The sequence below is a fragment of the Tachysurus fulvidraco genome, chromosome 9, assembly GCF_022655615.1.
Source record: "Tachysurus fulvidraco isolate hzauxx_2018 chromosome 9, HZAU_PFXX_2.0, whole genome shotgun sequence".
Lineage (NCBI taxonomy): Eukaryota > Metazoa > Chordata > Actinopteri > Siluriformes > Bagridae > Tachysurus > Tachysurus fulvidraco.
This window is the reverse complement of record NC_062526.1, coordinates 7,137,551-7,158,947: the sequence shown is the minus strand read 5'-3', so window position 1 is coordinate 7,158,947 and position 21,397 is coordinate 7,137,551. Positions and strand designations below refer to the sequence as shown.

The 21,397-nt window shown below is 40.0% G+C and overlaps 1 protein-coding gene across 5 annotated transcripts in view; it reads right to left on the bottom strand.

Annotated features, from left to right (window-relative positions):
• Positions 1-662: 662 nt before the first annotated feature.
• The window catches only part of wdfy3 (WD repeat and FYVE domain containing 3), an 83,654-nt gene continuing 62,919 nt past the window's right edge, over positions 663-21,397 (bottom strand). For 4 of the 5 annotated variants that reach the window (XM_047818024.1, XM_047818022.1, XM_027162974.2 and 1 more), the window contains 27 exons: positions 21,279-21,397; positions 20,997-21,154; positions 19,000-19,077; positions 18,540-18,767; positions 17,602-17,770; positions 16,414-16,574; positions 16,142-16,290; positions 14,697-14,817; positions 14,509-14,594; positions 14,338-14,418; positions 14,197-14,251; positions 13,909-14,028; positions 12,819-12,936; positions 12,609-12,715; positions 11,347-11,500; positions 11,162-11,253; positions 10,604-10,816; positions 9,999-10,146; positions 9,480-9,634; positions 8,603-8,761; positions 8,026-8,205; positions 7,689-7,871; positions 6,703-6,799; positions 5,716-6,045; positions 4,996-5,107; positions 4,557-4,754; positions 663-2,909 (listed from right to left, as the gene is read on the bottom strand). The exon at positions 21,279-21,397 is cut by the window's right edge and continues 64 nt beyond it. In XM_047818024.1, the coding sequence (XP_047673980.1) occupies positions 2,789-2,909; positions 4,557-4,754; positions 4,996-5,107; positions 5,716-6,045; positions 6,703-6,799; positions 7,689-7,871; positions 8,026-8,205; positions 8,603-8,761; positions 9,480-9,634; positions 9,999-10,146; positions 10,604-10,816; positions 11,162-11,253; positions 11,347-11,500; positions 12,609-12,715; positions 12,819-12,936; positions 13,909-14,028; positions 14,197-14,251; positions 14,338-14,418; positions 14,509-14,594; positions 14,697-14,817; positions 16,142-16,290; positions 16,414-16,574; positions 17,602-17,770; positions 18,540-18,767; positions 19,000-19,077; positions 20,997-21,154; positions 21,279-21,397 (3,892 nt within the window). In that variant the 3' untranslated portion in view covers positions 663-2,788. The remainder of the gene's footprint in view (positions 2,910-4,556; positions 4,755-4,995; positions 5,108-5,715; positions 6,046-6,702; positions 6,800-7,688; positions 7,872-8,025; positions 8,206-8,602; positions 8,762-9,479; positions 9,635-9,998; positions 10,147-10,603; positions 10,817-11,161; positions 11,254-11,346; positions 11,501-12,608; positions 12,716-12,818; positions 12,937-13,908; positions 14,029-14,196; positions 14,252-14,337; positions 14,419-14,508; positions 14,595-14,696; positions 14,818-16,141; positions 16,291-16,413; positions 16,575-17,601; positions 17,771-18,539; positions 18,768-18,999; positions 19,078-20,996; positions 21,155-21,278) is intronic. The other variant, XM_047818023.1, reaches the window with a different exon arrangement.

Below are 21,397 nucleotides of genomic sequence, written 5' to 3'. Positions count from 1 at the left end.
AAGCTCAGTTCAGCTTCAGGTGATTTGGGTCAGGTAAAGCATAGCATTGTTTAATCTGTCTGTCAGTACTAAAAAGCTGTCTGAACCTGAACAGATCGGTATTGAATTTGGGATTGGAACTTAAGTATTGTCCCTCCAGAGGGGCTGTTATTACACACAGGTTATTTTTCATTGTGGGGTCAAATTGGGACTTTTTTGAAAGCTAATAACCAGCCAAATAAGATGTGAAAAACTTTATTTCAAGTGTATATCCTTATAGCTGCCCTATGGTGAACTCCCAGGTTATGGTTATTCCTGATGATGTGCATTCTAGAGCAGTTATTGGCTACTGATCTGGTTGTAGGAGGAAAAAACCCAACTCTGGTTCAGGTGACATGGGTCAGGTGAAGGACAGCTTCGGTTAATCTGCCTATCAGTTTAGACTTGATTCACATTCCTCTCTGGTTTTAAAAGGTATTCTAGAAATCTTTGAGATTCTATATAGCTGATGTTTTAAAGCCGAAACCCCAAACTACTCCCAAAAAAAAAAAAAAAAAGCCTTGAGGAACTTGAGTTCTCTTCTAGCTCATGTTCATCACTCATGAGATGCTTTCTGAACCTACAGTCGAGGCTGGTGCGTGAATCGCATTTTACAAATGACCGAAAATACATAATAACACACCTGGTGGTAAACAGTGAGGATTTAATTGAAATTAAATTAAAAATATGAGTACCAGATCTATTGCATTATAGTAACAGTACAGTTCAGGGTTACTCTACAAGGAAGGAGAAGGGCATGTAGTTGTATTTAAACACAAATGCACAATGAACATTCAGCTACCACAGATTGCACACCAGATACTGTAGTAATGCAGTCTAACACAAGACCACCAAAAAAAAAAAATTAAAGGAACCCATTTTTCTTTTTTTTTCTTTTTTTTGAGATCAGGCCTTAATTTTCATACATGGAGTACAAAAGTCAACCCGGAGTGTCAAACATATCGGTCTACTCTATACACATCTCTCAGGGCTTTATAATCAAATCATTTAATAATGCCATTATTTAGAAATTATGTGGGATAGGGAAATGCCGAACATGTACAATGCACTGACACAGAAAGTCAGCTGTGTTAGACATGCAACAAGTAAACCAACTTGCTGAAAAAATGTACAATAATCAATCATAAAAAAAGGAAACATTATAATTGCATAAATACTTTGTACAGTTCATCTTGCTGTAAAGGAACAAACCACTTTAAAATGACAGCATACAACATAAAAAATGCATTAGATAAAACCATAGTCATTAATATCTGTCTATTATTTTTTTTGTACATGTAAAGGTGCGAAAATAATTGATATAGCCATCTGGCTTTCGATGTTTTGATGTTAGGATTGCACACTAATTTACAGTAACCATAATGTCGATCATAATGAGTGCAGATTTAACCATATGGCAATGTACGGGGCAGAATATGAAGAAAGGGCATGTGCACGTGTAATATTTCTTGCTTTAAAGTGATTTGTTTCTCTTTTTTTTTTTTGTTTTTTTTTTTAAGAAACAAAAACAAAGAAAAGAAAAAAGAAAATACGTCTCTTCCTAATGATCAAAGCAGCACTTTTTTTTAATGCAGTATTGCCCACAGTACCACTGAAGAAATACAAGAGATATTAAAGAAAAATAGAAAGTCTTATGTTATTTCACATATTAATAAAACACAATTCCAGTTTTTTTTCCCAACATCGAAATATCAAATCCGTTTCTGACAATAAAACACTGAATTCTCCGGTACAGACCTTCTTGAAAAGTTCCAAGGCTGAGGCACACAAGTTATTTATCGAACACGTCAGGAAAACAGGATATTTAGAGTTCTTCTGGCATATTTTCTAAAAAGAAATCGTCAGCGATATTTGAAATATTGATGTTCTCAGAGTTGCATTAATGTCGGAGAGAAATATTAAAGCTAGTTCATATAACATTTAGTAGTGGACAGTAGACAATGTTAAACGCACGTATCCTCCGTCAGCCTTTGTTTTAAGAACACAACAAAACAGAAAAAACAAAACAAGAACTCATAGTTAACAGTGGAAGGTTTCAGATGTGCATTTCATATAATGATATGTTATGAAATTACGACTACATTGAATATTTGGGAATGCTAACGAAGGCGTGTTTGGGATTTAAAAATAACGAAATGTTCTTTTGTTCATAAATATATTAAAAAGTTTTAAAGGCAATTTGGCAGCAAAAAAAACACAAAACAACACACAAATAATAAAAAATACACCGTTTCTATGACTCTGTAACTACTGGCAACGGCTTTGATACTGTGGGCAACACGTTAAAGTTAACACATTGTAAACAAAATTATTTGCATAACTAGACACGGTAATAATGCCAACCTACAAACATTTATTATTAACATTCATAGTCCCCCGATATTATACCCGCCGGGATGCTGTGCCTCATGACACTGACTACACACGACTGCTTTAGTTTTTGAGTAGTTTTAAAGTCAGGAGTGGTACGTTATAATGCTATATTACAGGCAGAACGTTTGCTCTCATAATAATGACTTTTCAGTTCTAGTTAAAAAGGCCATTTTGCTATTTACAATATTAACAAACTTTATTTTGCTTTGCACTAAAATGTTAAGCGTTTTATGGAAAGTTCTACGGTTGAGGAGACGTTTGAGGATGACTACCCGGTGATCTGAAAGCGTGAACATTAGTGATCTGATTTTAGCCTTGAATTGATAATGATGTGTAGAGGAAGGTACAAGTCAGTGTGTGTAATATGAGTGATGGTTTAGTTTTTGGACCCTTCCTCTGAAGCCCGCTCATGCTGTAGATTGTAGTAACAGTTCTGACACACACGAACGGGAGAGGATATCTTCAGCCGCTTGATCTCCGACTGGAAGCGACTGCACCTATGAGAGCCGAGGAGAGAGCGTTAAATCACGCTGCAAGGTAACACAATCTTGACTGTCTAGTGCCATCTGTACGGAATAAATAGCATTAGGGTATTTAGGCATTGTGTATAATTACATGCGTCCATGTCAATTGCACACTTTCACACTTGCACATTTGTACATACAAATTTTGTCTATTTTGTTCACGTCATTCTGTTACACTGTGGAGCTTCTGTCACTAAAACAAATTCCTCGCATGTGAAAACATGCCTGGCAATAAAGCTCTTTCTGATACTGATTCTGACTCTGTCAGCTCTATCCACCCTGTAGACGTACAATGAAGAGACTACCGTATTTTCCGCACTATAAGGCGGACCTAAGAGCCTTAAATTTTCTCAAAAATCACCCATGTGCCCAATAATCCGGTGCGCCTTACGTGTGCACGGAGTTCCAAAAATCTGTAAAAATGTTGTGCGACTTTGGTAAGCGCTCTGCTCGATTGACTTTCGGACCATTTCCCGCTGACACAGGGACGTAATACATACACTACGTATGCTGGAAGCGATAAACCAATCAGAGAACATTACGTAATACGTACAGTACGTACGCTTACCTCTGCCACGCCTCCAGTAGGTATCCTCCAAAAATGGCACCAGTGAAGAGACATGCTTACGATTCACAATTCAAACTACAGGCTATCAGTTACGTGGTTGTAAATGGGAATAGAGCAGCTGCGAAAGAATTCAACATCAATAGTAGAATAAAGTTCAACTAAACTCACTGTTTTGCTTCTGTTACCTTTTTTGTAGACCGTATGTTTTAGCATGCGCCTTATAATGCGGTGCGCCTTATGTATGGGTTAAGTACAGAAACAGACCCCGTAATTGAGACTGTGCCTTATAATCCGTTGCGCTTTATAGTGTTGTAAATACGGTAATAGCCATTTTCCAAATATGTCGGAAAACGGGTACCGGACACTACTACGTCACATTCACTGCTATGTTGTGAATAAACCGCCCACGTTACATATCTGATCCTCCTGGTGGTGTCTGTCCGGGTAAATCTAACAAACTGCATAGTAACAGAATGGAATAGTGTCAGTAATTGTGTAACAGAATCTGCTAAACCACCAAAAATAGTGAACAATCTGGTCTTAGCCATAATTGTTTTTTTTCCTGTCTGTAACATACTAGCACAGGTTTACGAAGCCAACACGACGTGGGGAAAAATTCTGACAACTGCCAGAGAACGAGAACCATTAATGCTAGCTATATATATCTTTCAGTCATTAGAATAGCATTTAAGTTTATTTATTACTGATTCATAAATACCTCCAATTCAATTCAGTTTTAATTTGTATAATGCTTTTAACATGGAACAAATTAATGGTATATAAATTTGAACTGTATAAATCTTTAAGCAAGCCAGCGGTAACGGGGGCAAGAAAACCTCCCCGAGACGACAGTAGGAGGTAAACATGAGAGGAACCCGACTCAAAGGTGAGACAAGCAGATAGTGTGATTATAAATAATACTGTATAATTTCTATGACTATGTACTATATAGCCCTTAATTTATAATTACTTATTCTTCTAGCCTGAGCTCTATCCGGTATCCCCTAAGTGCTAAACAAAGAGAACGTCAATTCAAGCCGAGGTGATCTTACTTCTGGCAGAAGAGCTGGCCGCAGTTCCTGCAGTGGTGGCGTCTCTCGGTGAGTGAGAAGCGCACGGCACACGCCGAACAGCCCTCCACCTGCTCGTCCTTCACCCAGTGATCGGCGGCTGAGCGTCCCGGCTGTTCACTCACCGACCAGCTGAAGACGCGGCCACGCCCATCGCCCACCACTACCTTACTGTGGTCTCTGAGGATAGCACAAAATTGGTTTAAATAAAACCAATATTTTTGTATATATTTATACACATAAGCAGGTACACACAAACCCACACACTCCTTCACATATACACACACACGCTTACTGAAAAAGTCCTTTAAAAAAAAAAAAAAAAAAAAAATAGGAATAATAATATTGTCAACATTAATGATAATGATAATAAACACACACACACACACACGCATATACATATATAATTATCAGGGCTTACTTAGAGATGGTGAGGGCTGTGATTTCAGCTGGCTGAGCATTGTCCTTGCGGTCAAAAGCTGTGTGCATGGTGAGTTTACTCCGGAACACCAGCTGTCTCTCCCATCTGTAGCCTGCACAGAGGGAAAAACACAAACAGCAACAAGAGCTCAGCTATGAGATCTGCCAGCCTCACACCCACGACCATTGGAGGTGGATGCTACAGTACATAAATAAAGTATAAAATCTGTCGGCTTGAAGAATGCTGTGTATTGATGTGTCATACTGAATTCCAACGTGGAAGCAGAAGGATGAAAAATGCTGCGTGAACGAAACCGAGTCCAAAAGGAACGAGGCTTCTGAGTGTGAAACCATTTCAGATCATTTATTTACCTTTTGAACAGCTTAAGTTTAGTACTCAAGGGAATATTTTTATGTAAAGCAAGAAATATGGGAAACTGATAGTGCTAATGTTATATGCCGGAGGACTTAATTAAATCCTTTGAAGTGGATGGCCACTGCACCAGCGTTGGATAAAACTCGAGTACAACAGCTCTGTAAGACACGCTTACGGATCTGTCGCATTTAGATCGCAAAATATTAATTGAGTTTTGAGTGCCTGGCTTTTCTGCTTCATATGTTCGACACTGGTTCAATTCTTTCCCAGGGAATTCAGACTGTATTCAGTGTCTAGGGTAAAAAAAAATGCTGTGTACTTTTAACGTGATGCAGAATTTCATACCTGCTCTGAGTTTGTTATAGAGCCGTGGCTCTACGTTGCTCGGCTGCAGGGGCTGTGGCATGGGGTGCGAGTTGGTGTGGGGGTTATTGGGTGGGTTGGCAGGTCTGGCTTGGCCCTCTGAGTAGTTGACGAACACAAATCCATCCTTCTCATCAACGCTGAGTGAGTCAGACCAACGACCTGAGTCCTCCAAGCTGGTGCGCGGAGGTTTCGGCCTGTGAGAGTTACTCCCAGGCTGACTGTTCTGTGCCTGTGCTTTACACCCCTGACTCACGCTGGCCTCCTCCGCCTCTGATTCGCTGCTGTCCTCGTCTGCAGCTTCCTGCCCATCTGCACGACACACAAATGAGCAATAAAGTAGACTGAAACTGGATTAGTCCTTAACTGCAACACAATAGTGTGGGTGTGAAACCTATGATTCCAGATGAGCACGTCTTGTCTGCGACGCTTGGTCAGCGTTTTCCAGGGACTGGTTTATGATGACTAAAAATAAACTTTCTAATGTGTCGCCGATGAACATGTTAAAAGAAACATAACATTAGGACGACTCTTGGACAAAGTCAATGGGAATTTACCCCCACGTTTGACTCAGAGGACAATCACACCTTGTGATTTGTACCTGCTGGTGTAATCATGAAGACTGTCCTGTGCTCATCCCAGGTAAGAATAGTATCACACCATTGTGCTTGACGTTATCCTCACAAAAATAACACATTCACCCCTTTCTCCAGCAGTGAGGTTTGTAAATCTTTAAATATAGCCATACTATTTGGAATTATCTAAGGGTGCACTTTATTTTATACCTATGATACCTATTATGGGATATGATTAATACAAAAAATAAAATGATTAACTATTATGTGGAAAGATGTACAAATAATTATACACACATTTAGTTTAGTGTAACAAACATGATCTTGAAGTATCAATAAAAAAACAGCTCACAAAACTCTAGCAGAGTGCATTAGTGAGCAGGAGGTGCATTACCGATTTTTTCCTCTGCACAGCAGTCTGTAGCATCCGGAGGCTCGACTGGATCGGGTGCAGGAGTTTCCGGGACTTGCAGGAACTCCATTCTCCAGAACTGCGAGACAAACACGTTTATTAAAGTCTCACATATACTCATGACTAATGCTTAGAAATGGAGTTAAAGGTGGGGTCTTCGTTGTTTGAAAGCCAATGTTGACATATAAAATCACCAAAACAAACACGCCCCTAACCCAAATGGGTCCCACCCCTGTATCAATAGCTCCGCCCACACATACATACGTAACCCAGGCAACTAATGGAAAGAAATGTGTCTTTATCATAGCTGAAGAGAAGAATAATACAATTGCAGATAAACAAACAAGCAAAAATGACACACAAGCAGAATCATGCAAAGGACAGCATATATTAGTTCTGTGAAATAAAGCAAATCACCTATCGAGAAGGAAATAAGCACCTCTGCGTCTTAAGTAAAGTTGGCCGCATATTCACAGATTGGAGTTTCCCGAGTCAGTAACTCCTGAGCTAAATGCTGTTACTACACAAAACACGGTTGTAGCTGCCTCTCTACATTACTACGATAGAAAAGAGGTGTTATTTGTGTAGTAACAGCGTTTAGCTCAGGAGTTATTGACTCTGGAAACTCCAATCTGTGAATATGCGGCCAACTTCCTGCACCTTCAGTTCTCTCCAGCGCTGGAAAGCTGATCCTATATTAACACGTCCTACTTTTTGCCTTATCGTAAGCCTTTCTTCGCTTTCTTTCTTTGTTTTTATCCTCCTTGTCAATGTTAAAACCGCTTTCTTCTAATGTCACACATCCGCACTGAACACTCTCTCCGCATATTGACAAGACCCGCCCCTTTCTTCTCATTGGCTACACATTAGTTTTGTATTTGTCGGCCCGACTCGGTTTTCTGAAGCATTTCTCAAACAATGAAGACCCCACCTTTAAGTAAAAGGAGGGTTTTTAAGGAGGTTGTTACCCTAACGACGCCATCTGAATGTCCTGTGATGATGACGTTTTGTGTGTCCCATTCGTTCATCTCAGACACACAGCAGCACAGGATCTGCTGGCTGCGTCCGGTGAAGGTGTTAGCGCTAGCGATGGGGTTGCCGTTAATGCTCCACACGTGGATGTATGTTCCAGCACAGGACACTATATCTCCCTGGGTAATAAAAGATTTCAAATAATTAACAATGTCATACATCTTTACGCTTGCTGTCATTGGTCTCCAGTTAGAATACACTTTGTAAAGGATTGTATCAGTGTGAGGTTTGTTTAGATGGCTTGTATAGACAATAGACCTTTGACCAACTTACAGTGAGCTCATTTATACAGAGAGCAGACACTGGGGCACGGTGACCTCTCAGCTGTGTGACAAAAGACAGTTTATTCAGGTCCCATATGATGCAGGTTCGGTCCCGAGAGCCGCTCACGACGATGTGATAGGCAGAGGATGCTGTCAAACACGTCACGGCGTCTGTGTGTCCCAGCAGAGCCTGGAATAGACAAGCATGGATCAATTCACTTTACACATGCACGTCTGACTATTCAGTATAGGTGTCAGCAGAAATGTATTCGCTTTGACAGCTGACAGAATAAAATTATAGGTTATTTTGTGATTTAACTCTTATATAACACGATACGATATCGCACGACTTTAGATTTTGAAAACTCCATACATCTGAATTGAACTGTCAGAAATTTATGACAACATACATATACAGTATGTTATACATATTTTTGTTTCATGCTTTCAAAGATGCTTCATTTTTTAAACACCTCGTTAATTTTCTATTTTATAAAATGAATAATGTTATTAATGGAGAATCGTCACACTATATATATATACACACACACAAAATTCTATAATTGTAAAACCTTGTGTTCCTTCACCTGTTTGAGTGTAAGTGTCTTGGCCTTTTCTTTAGAAGGACTCGTCTCCCAAACGCAGATAGCTGTGCTCGTGCCACCGGTAATCACCAGTTTGGGGTTTGGACAGATAGCACACAAGATCTGAGCCCATTCAGACAGGCACTCGTACACAATCACAGCCTGCAAAAATGTCAAGTAGATTAGTTCAAACAGATCACAGTAAGACCAAGTCAACAGCAAGGTGAGAGAGGGAGTAAATACGCTTAAGTAACGTATGGCCACTAGGGGGCACTCTTAGCTCTAGAGTGAAATGCAGAACAAAATCACTGAATTATTAGCATTTTTTCCCCTTATTTGGAAGCCAAAAATAACGTCTAAACCGAGGCTTCAGGTTCGGATGCAGCTTGTGAAGTGGTGCTATTGGAATTATCTTACTTGGAAAAACACTTATTTGTTCTTTAATTTATTGGAAAGGTAATAACTGATGCAAAAGTTTGGGCTGTGTCCCAAACCACAGTTTATCAGTACACAAGATCAGTACTCGTTACATCCCAGTGTGTTTGGGATGCTGCCCTATAATCGTTGACTTTAAACAAGGAACAAACATTAAATTGAACTATAAACAGTTAAACAAATTTGTCACTCTACTAAATAAAATTTCAGCGAGAAACATGTAAATACATGCTGTTAATGGCCGCATCACACCATCCCGTGCCTCGTCGTGTTTCTATTCCCTATGTAAACATTTCTTACTGTTTCAACCTACTTGCAAATATCTGTAGTTCAGAGGAATCTTCCAATGGCCTTTTTTTTTTTTACCAACATAAAATCTTAGAAGCGTATTTTCTACATGCTGCGCATTACAGGCTCAGGTTTACAGGGTAGAAAATTTGCTGACCTTGTCAGACTCATAGTTGGCCAGCCGGCAGCTGAGGTCTGCATAGCCCCAGGCAAATGTCTTATTCCAGGCAGGAGGAACCAGCACCTTGTTCTGCTCTACAGCCAAAATGCCCTTATCAGTGCTTACTATCTGACCCACAGGCTCCTTCAGCTCTGCAACACATGCACACACATGCACAGACACAGAGAGAGAGAGAGAGAGAGAGAGAGAGAGAGAGAGAGAGAGAGAGAGAGAGAGGGAGAGAGGGAGAGAGAAAGAGAGTGAAAACAGAGAAAGAGAGAAATAAAATTAAATTGTATTTAAAAAAAAAATGAAAGCAGCTATCTGGTTTGAGATTAGAATTTACATCCTGTTTCATGCTAATAAATTCTTTAAAACGTTCTTTAAAAATTTCTTTATTGTAATTTTCTACCTACTCATTATGTGTTATTCATTGAAAGGCATGATTTTTTTCTCCTATACACTAGGAGTCATCCTGAATTTGCCCTGATCACTGGTTCAGACTTCCCACAGTACCTTTAACAGGAGCGAGAGAAGGCCGCAGGTTGTCTAGATGGTGGAAGAAGATCTTGTCTGCAGTGGAGTTAACGGAGGCGGCCATGCTGGGGATCTCGCCGTTTGACTTGCTGCGTACGCGCTTAGGGGGATGAGGCTTCTTAAAGAGCTGCAGTGAAATAACAGCATTTTGTGTGTATTTAATGTCCTGCTGATTATATGTTACAGTACATATTTACTGTCAACACGTGTGACATCACAGCTGTCAGTGATAAATACCAGTGATAAACATGTTAATAATGAGACGGTTATTCAAATTAGAAAGCTCAACTGGTTTACTAGTCTCGATATAGTCTCGATCGACAGTAACAAAACAAAGAATAATTTGCATTATCTACTTGATGCAAATAGATCTTGCACTGATAACTGATATCAATCCCACACTGCAAACTGAAACCCAGCAATCTGCCATGACCAAAAAATCAGGTCTTTTGGCTGCTTCACCTAGAATTGTATTAAAATATATATGAATGGAAAAAAAACCCTGTTTACATTTAAGTATAAAGCAGCCTTATAAAAACTCCTGGTTTGTTTTTTTTTGCACTCAGATCCGTTTGGTCACGCACCTGTTTGGGGATCTGGCCGAAGTTGTTGATGAAGCCGATGGTGGCCGTCTCTTTCAGAGGGTCGTTGATGTTGTAGATGTCCACTTGGCCCTCGTAAAAGAGGTGATGGAAAACGTTTACAGCCTCCACTGCTGGAGGTCCCTGCTGCTTGTAGCCGAATATCAGGTCGATCCATTCATGAAGGTGGGCACTGACATAGTCACACTCTAACGCCTGGCAAGACACCGAGTAGGAATACAAATAGAAATGACAAACGTGTGTGTTTTTGCTTTAGTTATCTCACCACCTGTTATGTGTTATGTATGAAATAATGTACATATCATAACTGTACAATCTAATGATAGACAGACAGAAAGAAAAAGAAAGACAGACAGACAAAGCTAAACAGAAAGAAAGACAAAAAAGAAAGACAGAGAAAGAAAGCAAGAAAGAGACACACAGACAGATAAAGAAAGCAAGAAAGAAAGAAAGAAAGAAAGAAACATCCTTCCATCCATAAATCCTTTCATCCAGTGTTGGTCCTATCATGAAGTGAAAATGAAGTGATTTTTTCCCCACCTGTCTGTGAACCCTGATGAACTCTCTTGGATCTCCTTTGGCCCACGGAGGCAAAATCACGTCTCCCAGTCTAGTGCCGTTCTGTTTACTTCCTGTATCACAACAAGAACAAGCCACACGATGTCACATTTCCCTCTGCGCACACCCAAATCAGGCTCCGAGCTTTGATAAAGAACGCTTGCTACCTAAGTCAAAGTTGTTAGAGTTGAGCAGGAACTCGGGGAGGTAGAAGAACTCGGGGATGAGCTCCTTTACGTCGGCCATGTTATGTTTGGAGGCAGAGAGCCAAGCTTCCCTCACACTGTGGAACATCCTGTCGGCTAAATCAAAGTGGCCCCCCTGCGGAGGGGAAAAAAGTACAAATGGAAACAAATAAACAAGAGGGCAGAAACAAGACACTGGTTATGAAATCACACGCAGCCTGAAGGGATCCTGATTTGTGACTGTTTACCTTCTCTGAATAACGGCTGAGAGGAAAACAACGCAATGTAAATATTGCCAGAGTGAAAGGAAGATGCTGTTATTATGCAGGCAGTTTGTCTCAAAGTTGTTCCTGAAACTGCCGAGTGTAGATGATGGGGATGGGGACGGGAGGGGAGGAGGGGATTGGAGGGGACTACCTGCGGGGCCACAAACTGCAGAGTGCACTATATCTTTCTTAATGACTGCAGTTGGATGTGTTAAATCGCTTCACTTCTGCAGTTTACTAACCCAAAAAATATGCAAACTATTCTACGACGATTCTAAAAGTGAGAAGTAAGAAATTAAAAACTTTGGGAAGTGCTGGTAGTTAAATCAGAAATAATATAAAGTTAACTCGCTATATAAAAAGGACAAGCTGAATTGTTTTATTGCATATACATCACATAAGTTCCGACGACGACCATTTTTCATTCATTAAAGAATTTCATGCTGTCCATTAATCGCTGTGTCAAATGTTATGGAACCTTCCAGAAACTATCGTCGCTTATCATACGTGCCAATTGTTCTCAGTTGAAGCTAATAAAATGCAAAAATGCAGCTTGACATGTCTCCATCCTTCCTGTCTGTGAAAACCATAACACTGCAGACATAAGTAAATGTCTCCTTTCATTAAACTTCATCGTATCAGTTATTACATGCTTATCTATTCCGTTTTGGTGGAGTGTCCATGAGGAGTCACACCGATATTAGCAAAAACTAATCGAGCTGCTGTTAATAGATTATAGATCAGATATCAGAACCAATAATCCAGCAGCTTTTTTATGGTGTAGTAGAGAAAAAAAAGGAATAAGCTCAAGAAATGTGGAGTAAAGTGAGATAAAATGAGGTTTATTAATAATTTTATTTTAAAATCACATAGTTCTATGATTTGCTGATTTGAACATGATCATGGCAGGATGTGAGTTAATATGATAAATGAACTGAGGATCTTTTTGAAGAAGCTTGAGAGATGCTCTGAACTCACCTGCAGTCGGAGGAAGATCTGCGTGAAAGGCTCCATTCTCACTAAATAAGACGCCACGATCATGGCGGAGGAGTAGTGAGTGCCATAATGGTACGCTGGAGTCTCACCTAAAAAAAAAAACACACAAGAATCATCAGTCAGACCTTTTCAGCACTGAGCACAACAAATGTATAACTCCAGTGAACGGATGTCTTTCTTGTCTGAACCCACCATTAGGATCCTCCCAGTCTTTGAATCTCTTCTTGTACTGAATCAGTCGGTCATCCGTCTGAGCTCCCATGGGTTTGGACAGGTTACGGAATGTCTTTGGATTATTAAGGTCCAGTTCCTGTGCACACGAAATAGACAAATCAGAACACACTCGGTTCTCAGGTATGTTTGGCACAACGAGATCATTTAAAAAAATCCAGCCGGATTCCTATAAGAGTAACATTTCTACAGGAATCATTGACACCTCTGTAAAAAAAAAAAAGCCTAAGTCATACCATAGTGATGTCACATAGTAACCGTTTTCCCTTAGCAGCAGATCTTTCTTTAGCTACGTTCAATTACAACAACAATGGCAATTTAAATAAGGCTGCAGAGACTTAATATATCCTCCAGGTTTACTAATAGCTTATTTCTAGCAATGCGATGTAGAAGCGTAGTGGTTAAGGTTGTGAGTTCGATTCCCACGTTCACCAGGCTACCACTGCTGGGGCCCTGAGAAAGGCCCTTAACCCTCAGTTGTATAAAATAAGCCACTCTGGATAAGAGCATCTGCTAAATGCAATACAGGACAGAATTTGCATTGATTTGCACAATTACACACTATTTGTGTACATCCTTAAAGCTCACACCACTGAAGTGCCTTTTTACAGAATAGTTAAACATCAAAATCTCTGCAAGTGCACCAGCAGCTCAACCGCAGGAAGCTAACGCTAGTCTTACTTTAAAACACGCCCCTGCCTCGTGTGAGCGACCTTGTATTAATCCGTGTGATGTTTCTCAAAACACAATTAAGAAACACAAAATCACTAGGATATGAAAAACCTCGAAAATCTCAGCGTGAATGGTAACAATACTGTCTGAATAATGAGAAGAACCTTAACCTTTGTACATTATTATTTTTGAATTTCAGCAATTTAACTCAAGTATGTTTGTGTTTCTATTTCGGAAAGAAGAGTTGTTTCTTTACTATAGTAAATTATGCTTCATTTAAAACATTACCAGTAGAGGAAGTGTAGAAAAAACTACAGCATTACATGGGCTGTAACGTTTTATACCACTGTTTTTCCAGCAATGTGGCAAAGCTATTTACCTCCGAGTCAAAGTCAGCCAGGATCCAGGGGAAGACCGGGTACTGCATTAGGTCATTGTAGGATCTTCCGGCCAGTGTGTTCAGGTGCATTAGATACTGAAAGTTGCTGATTTCTCCTCTCTGAGAGTGACAAAGTGGTACATGTTAGTCATCCGGGTGATGTTAAACGTCTAAATAACAGTATATCAACTGGACGAAAATGATGACATGTCCTTCCACTCATCAGAATGCATCTTCTCTAATGAGCAGAGAAACATTTGACTGCTGATTCCACGTTAAACGGCTTACCTCCCACCGCTGTGTTACCGATTTCTCTCCAACCAAAGTGCTGAGAAGACCCGACCTGAACGAGAAGACACAAATCTGATAAAGCTATGAGCTAATTTGTAAGCTGAGGACAATTACGAGCGCCTTGTTAGACGTACGTACCCTTGCTCTACGCTGGTGTTGGGCCGCTGACCGGAGACCGACTCTGAGCTGTCTGCTAAGGAAGGAACAACTGCCAAAAACCTACAAAGAAAACAACAGAGTGATGCAGCATTTATAAAAATAAATGACATTTGGAAGGAACATCCAAATGTCCTTCAATATTCCCCTCACCTTTGATAGACCTTGTTCCTGACTCCCTTCTGGAAGGCCAGGAGGTAATTTCGCCCGTCGCCTGAAAACACCTCTACTGCCATTGGCTGTAACAGAAAGATCATTTATTGACAGGGGGGCAAAATCCATTTCAAAACAGTTGTTTATTAACATTCGACATTAAATCTGCAAACTTTCCTTTTTATTACCTGGAGCAGATAGCGGCGCTTGTGCACCTCCTTGATGTCTTCATACGCGAAGATGCTGCAGGTCCGCTTCAGCTGACTCTGGCTTTGTCTGGCTCCTTTGGGGATAATTGGCTCGTGCATGCTGGGTAATGACAGAAAGATCAACAATAAGTCTTATATGGCAACATGTGATGGTCAGATAATCAGTGCAGGTGACTTTAGTTCTGTCTGTACATGCCATATTGACACAATTCTCTCTCTTTCACTGAAACAATGAAACGATTCCATCCCAAATTAGCAAAAAAAAAAAAAAAAAAAAAAAAAAAAGCTCAGACGGGACTGGTTATTTTTGGATAATGAAAACAGCTTTTCTGGATAGAAACAGCTCTGATCATACAGACAGAAGAAAGACAGAAGGCTTACGATATTTAGTCGTCTTTGCCTGCAGATAATTTTTCTTTTTTGCTAATCACGAAATGACGGATGCTTTAGAAAGGTCCCTAAGACATACATTAGCAATTACATCTTAGGAAGCTGTTACAGGGGAAAATAATAATAATAATAATAATAAAAAAGCCTTACGATGCGCATGTAAACATTAAATTGACTAAACACTATCAGGATTTAAGTGTTCTAAATATAAATTCATGATCCAGTGTCCAGTTACAGTCATACGGAAACAAGAGTTTCGTTGTTAACATTACAAACAATAAGAAAACCATAAAATCATCTCAAAGATGTAGAAAACCTTTTTGCCGTTGCAGAATAAATCTTACATCTAAGGGTGGAATGATTAAGAAAACTCCTGGTAAGATGAATGTACAAAACAATAACATATTTCACACGAACTTGTACCAGTCATTGGACAATTAAGACATTAATATCACGATATTTTCTGACCTTTGGAAGAGAGCAGTGTATATACACTATAAGGCAAAAGGTATGTGGACACCTGAGTAACACACTTATATGTGCATCTTCGCCAAAATATTGCCAGGAAGTTAAAAGCACACAATTATCTAGAATATCTTTATATGCTGTAACATTTCATTTCTCTTCACTGGAAATAAAAGACCCAGTGCTGTTCCAGAGGCATAAGCAAGCACCATGAAGACATGATCTACCAAGTTTGGCGTAGAAGAACTCGAGTATCCTCCTGCACAAAGCCCTAAGCTCAACCCCAATAAACACCTCTGGGATGAACTGGAAAACTGCCTGAACCCCAGAAAAAGTAAAAGATAAAGGGGGAAAAAAAACAATCCATACATCTGTGCCATATTTCTTACTGTCCAGAAATGATCCATAATCCAAAAGTGAGCAGAAACTGGTTTCTATTCATAATGGAAAGATTTAATGAGAAACACAACATGTTTCCGGTTTGTTCTTTCAAAGCAGATCCTACAGCATTGATGCTGGTGCCAATATGTACACAACAAATCCCTACAGCCAAAAGATTTGAATCTCACTTTGCAGGAAGCGTCTCGATGTCTCTGATCTCTCTGGTGACGGTCATAGTGAAGCCGTCAATCACGTAAAAATGCTCCTTGCCAAACAGCAGCAACCCTTCGCTGGTGTCCAGCCCTTGGACCCGAGCACAACGGTACATGTGCTGAATCTGTTTACACACATAGTAGCGAGGCTTTTAACAAATGCACATTAGAGCAGGACAAAAACACTGAACACAACATTTAAACCAAATTGTAAATAAATAAGTAAATAAGTGGCTGAGTTTATTAACCTTCTCTCCCTCCTCCAGCAGGCGGAGCAGAGTGGTGTTGTCGGTCTTCTGCTCGTCGTCTACAGCTCCACACTCCAGCAGCTCCTGTAGCTGCTCTGGGCCGTCCTCGTCTCCGCCATCCGCCGTAGAGCGGGAACGCTTCAGAGGAGCTTTTACCAGACCTGCACACACATAAAACAGGCCGTTCCCTATCAAAACCACCATCCAGACGGTCTACCTTTGGTGCATTGAAGTCCAAACCAGAGCACCCCTTTAACATGCAAACAAAGATTTATTTATTTAAATCTGAAATGAAAGTTTATATTGAACCTGTGCTTAGAATGTTATGAAGGATGTGTGTAGTAAAATAAAATAAAATAGCTTTGCATGAAACCGGTCATCTGAGATGCTTCATTATCTTGGAAATAACGAACGTACTTGATTAGTAGATTAAATTCATCTGCATAAGCTTACCACCAAAAATGGTTGTTCTAAACCCTGCCAACTGCCTCCATGGGCTTTTTTTCTCCTTCATCTACAATTTGTATCATGCAGCTTTGTACCAAACAACAATTAGCAGCATGCTGTGATTTAACAACACAGTCGGAGTGGTAATAACCTGATTGCTGGAGAACACTAGAACACTGGAGCACAGAGGTCCAGTTTGCACCGAACGGTGTGTATTGAGCATTTCTCAAGGAAGGACTCATTAAAACTCTTTTTCTGCAGTGGTGGTATTTATTAACGTTCTGGAAAGATCATTAAAGGATGTATCCCCTATGAAGCAATCGACAAGAAGATTTCGGTATCTCACTGCATCTTCAGACAAAAAACAAGCACTGCACTGAAAAGCCTGTTCTTATGTTGCACAATATCTTCAGTAAAAAAAAATACATTAGATGAGGATGCTTTCCAAGCATCAAATGTGATTTCCATATGCTTGGATTACACTACAATCACTGTCCAATCACAGCCATAAACCCTACTAGGGTGTGTGGTGGCAAGCCAAGAAGGACAGAAGGGTAATGAATACTTTGAGCTTGGAGTAAAATGGTGCAAGTGAACAGATGTGCTGTGATTTAAATGCAAGCTCACATTGTATAGTACCAAGCTGGAAAAACTGGAATCTCTGGCACTTTCTTTGCTTTTCTGCAATCAATATTGAAGTTTCAATTTTGCGTGTCTTAAATGGCCCGGCCAGGTTTTTACCTTTGACCCTTGCGATGGTGTCTTCGCCATGCTCTGGTTCCTGCTGTGTGCTCTCTCCCTCTGTGGTCTGCTGGATGGAGTGCTGGTACATGCCCGGGTTTCCTGACAACAAGCGCATGTAGTACTCCTTACTGTCGTAGCTGATGGCTCTCCGGTAACGCACCGGCTTCTGGGGAACAGAGTATCTCATGTTAGCTGCTGAGAAACATTTATCCTGATTGAAAACTAAATGCAGTCTAGCCATACCATCAGTGCTATCCTATTTATAACAACAAGTACCCCAAGCTTACAATATTTCATTTTCCTATTCATAAATATGCAAATATCCAGCCTTTCCTGTTCGGAACAATGCATCTGTCTTGTGGAAACATGTTCTTCCTTATCTGATCCTTATCTGTACATATATAAATATTTCTAGAACATAGAATTTTTAAAGGTAGAAACAGTCAAGGATTTGGCCGATCCAGCATCTTGCTACTTCCAGTGAGAAGGAGTGAATCATTGATGAATCATTCGTTCGTTAGACTAGGTTATAGCTGGATTGGGACACAGTCCATTGCCCACAACAAGGGTTAATGGTAAAGAAGTCCGATAGGAGGGAAAGTGTTAGCTAAGATCCTGTTTTAACGATTCTGTAATTTCCTACAGCCTTTAAGCTGCCCTGTGCTTCTCCATTATGTCATGTGGAAATTGCTAAATCGAGCAAGAAAGGAAAAACTCCATGTTGCACCAAACTCACTCTGGCTTTGCAAACTGAACAAAAATCCTGCCCTGGGGGTGCCTTATTTATTCGAGTTAGTGAAGTGAGTGATTAAGAACGCTTTAAAGAGCACAACGAATAACAGCAAATGAGAAAATGGAGAATGATTGTTGGCTTTATAAAATGTAAAAGGAACGATACTGGGTGCAAAACATTAAGCAAAACTCGAGCACGCTACCTGAGAACTGTTGTTCGGCTCATTGTCGGGCACGTAAGGGTAATGGATATAAAACAGGTCGTTGCGAACCATCTTCTTCCTCATACGACACGGCCCCTCTGTCATATCCAGCTGGAACTTGTCTAGGTGTGAGCCAATAGGAGGTCCCCAAAGACCTCGTTCACGTAGTAACTCGTATTCGATTGCTGCCCATTCATCAGTCACGTACTTCAGTGCATTCTGCTGCCTCTGTTATAATAACAAACAGAAAGATTAAATGAGATAAAAGATAATAATCAAAAAAAAAAAAAAAAAAGCTGCTGAAATACAGTACCACACTGCTGTACACAAAATGCTTGATTCTGATTGGTCAGGAAGTGTTTGATTTACCAGCAGCTTTGACAGTAGGCTCCAGCTGCAAGGTTTATATTAATGTGTCATCTTAATATGTTACTGTTTATTGTTATTGTGAGACTTTCACCTCTTGGTATTCTTTGTACTGCATGGCCACAAGATCTCGCACCACTGCAATATGCGTGAACATCCACTGGAAGGTTTCCTTAGAGAAGAAGAAGAAGAAATAAATAAGTAAATAAGTAAGTAAGTAAGTAAGTAAATAAATAAATAAACCGAAACAAACAAACAAACAAACAAATAAATAAATAAATCGATAAATAAAATTTCAGAAAATTTATTTCAATTTAGATTTAAGGGAATTATCACTGAAATGAAAGCGTACATGAATAATAATATAACAACAATAAAGATTACCTATACAGCACCTTTCAAGGCAATGCTTTTTTTTTTTTTCAGGGTGCTTTTAGGAGCGCAGGTATGATAATTGAAAGACTAATAAAATCATATAAAATGGATGTGGAAATGGAAGAAAATGACAAGAAGAAAGGGAGGCTGGAAAGAATCGAAAGGTAGTAAGGAAAGGAAAGAAAAAGAAAAGAAATGAAAAGAAAAGAAAGGTTTAAAATGATTACAGATAAAGGAAATAAGGGGAAGGAAGGAAAGAAAGAAAGAAAGAAAGAAAGAAAGAAAGAAAGAAAGAAAGAAAGAAAGAAAGAAAGAAAGAAAGAAAGAAAGAAAGAAAGAAAGAAAGAAACTTGTGTATTATGTAAATTCAATACACACAGACTGAAGTAGTTTAAGTCTTTGGTTCTTTTGTGATGATTTTGGCTCACATTTAACAAAAACCCACCAATTCACTGTCTCTTTATAAGACAAATAAAACATTATTAGTGAATTGTTGGCTTTCGGAATATATGTATATGTACTCAATACTTGGTAGGGGCTCCTTTTGCTTTGGTGTGGCATGGAGGTGAGCAGTCCGTGGCACTGCTGAGGTGGTATGGAAGCCCAGATTTCTTTGACAGTGGCCTTCAGCTCATCTACATTTTTTGGTCTCTTGTTTCTTACTTTCCTCTTCACAATACGCCTGCCTTATATTCTCTATAGGGCTCAGGCCTGGTGCTTTTGGCAGTGTGGGAAGGTGCCAAATCCTGCTGGAAAATGAAATCAGCATCTTTAAAAAGCTGCTCAGCAGAAGGAAGAATGAAGTGCTCTATAATTTCTTGTTTAACGAGTGCAGTGACTTTGGTTTTCAAAGAACTCAGTTGGACCAAAACCAGCAGATGACATTGCACCCTAAATCATCACAAACTGTGGAAACTTATCATTGGAACTCAAGCACCTTGGGCTATGAGCTTTTCCACCTTTTCTCCAGACTCTAGGTTTCTAAATGAAATACAAAACTTGCGCTCATCTAAAAAGAGGACTGTAGACCACTGGGAAACAGTCCAGTTCCTCTTCTCCTTAGCCCAGCTAAGACCTCTTTGACATCGTCTGTGGTTCAGGAGTGGCTTAACAAGAGGAATACCACAACTGTTGCCAAATTCCTTGACACATCTGTGTGTGGTGGCTCTTGATGCCTTGACCCCAGCCTCAGTCCATTTCTTGTGAAGTTCACCCAAATTCTTGAATCAAAGCTGCGGTCCTATCGGTTGGTTGTGCATCTTTTTCTTCAACACTTTTTTCCTTCTGCATAACTTTCTGTTAACATGCTTGAATACAGCACTCTATGAACTTCTTTGGATGATTGTCTTCTGGACAACTGTCAGATCGGCATGATTGTGTAGTCTAGTGAACCAAACTGAGAGACCATTCTGATGGCTCAGGAAACCTTTGCAGGTGATTTGAGTTGATTAGCTGATTGACATGTCACCATATTCTAATTTTTTGAGATTGGTAGGTTTTTGTTAAATGTGAGACAAAATCATCCCAATTAAAAGAACCAAAGACTTAAACTCACTTCAGACTGTGTGTACTTAATTTATATAATGCACAAATTTCACTATTTAAGTTGAATTACTGAAATAAATGAACTTTTCCACGACATTCTAGTTTATTGACATGCGCCTGTATTTAGCACTGAGACCCCGTGGCTTTTGATGTCAGCATTTTCATCAGTACCTGTGCTGAGAGATTGTTCTTGTTCATGCCGCTCTCTCTCTTGCTCCTCCGTGCGCCTGTGAGTTTAGACAGACCGAATCCACTGCTCACTCGAGACAGTTTCGACTGATTTGCTGGAGCTACAGCTTCTCCCCTACTGATGCACTTCTTCTCATGGGCTGAATAAAAGAAAAAAAAAATACAAAAACTGATGTGCGGTCCTGCGTATAAAAGGTGTGTAGTATAACACTCATGGCTAAATCATTCCTCTGTGTGTGTGTGTGTGTGTATGTTTCCTCTCACCGAGATGGTTCTGCCAGCTCTTGGCTGCAGGTTCCTCTAGCGCAGGACGAGCGGTGCCGATGTCCACGTGTCCTCGGTCGTTGACAGGAAGAGAGACTTTAAATATGTCCTCCAGCATC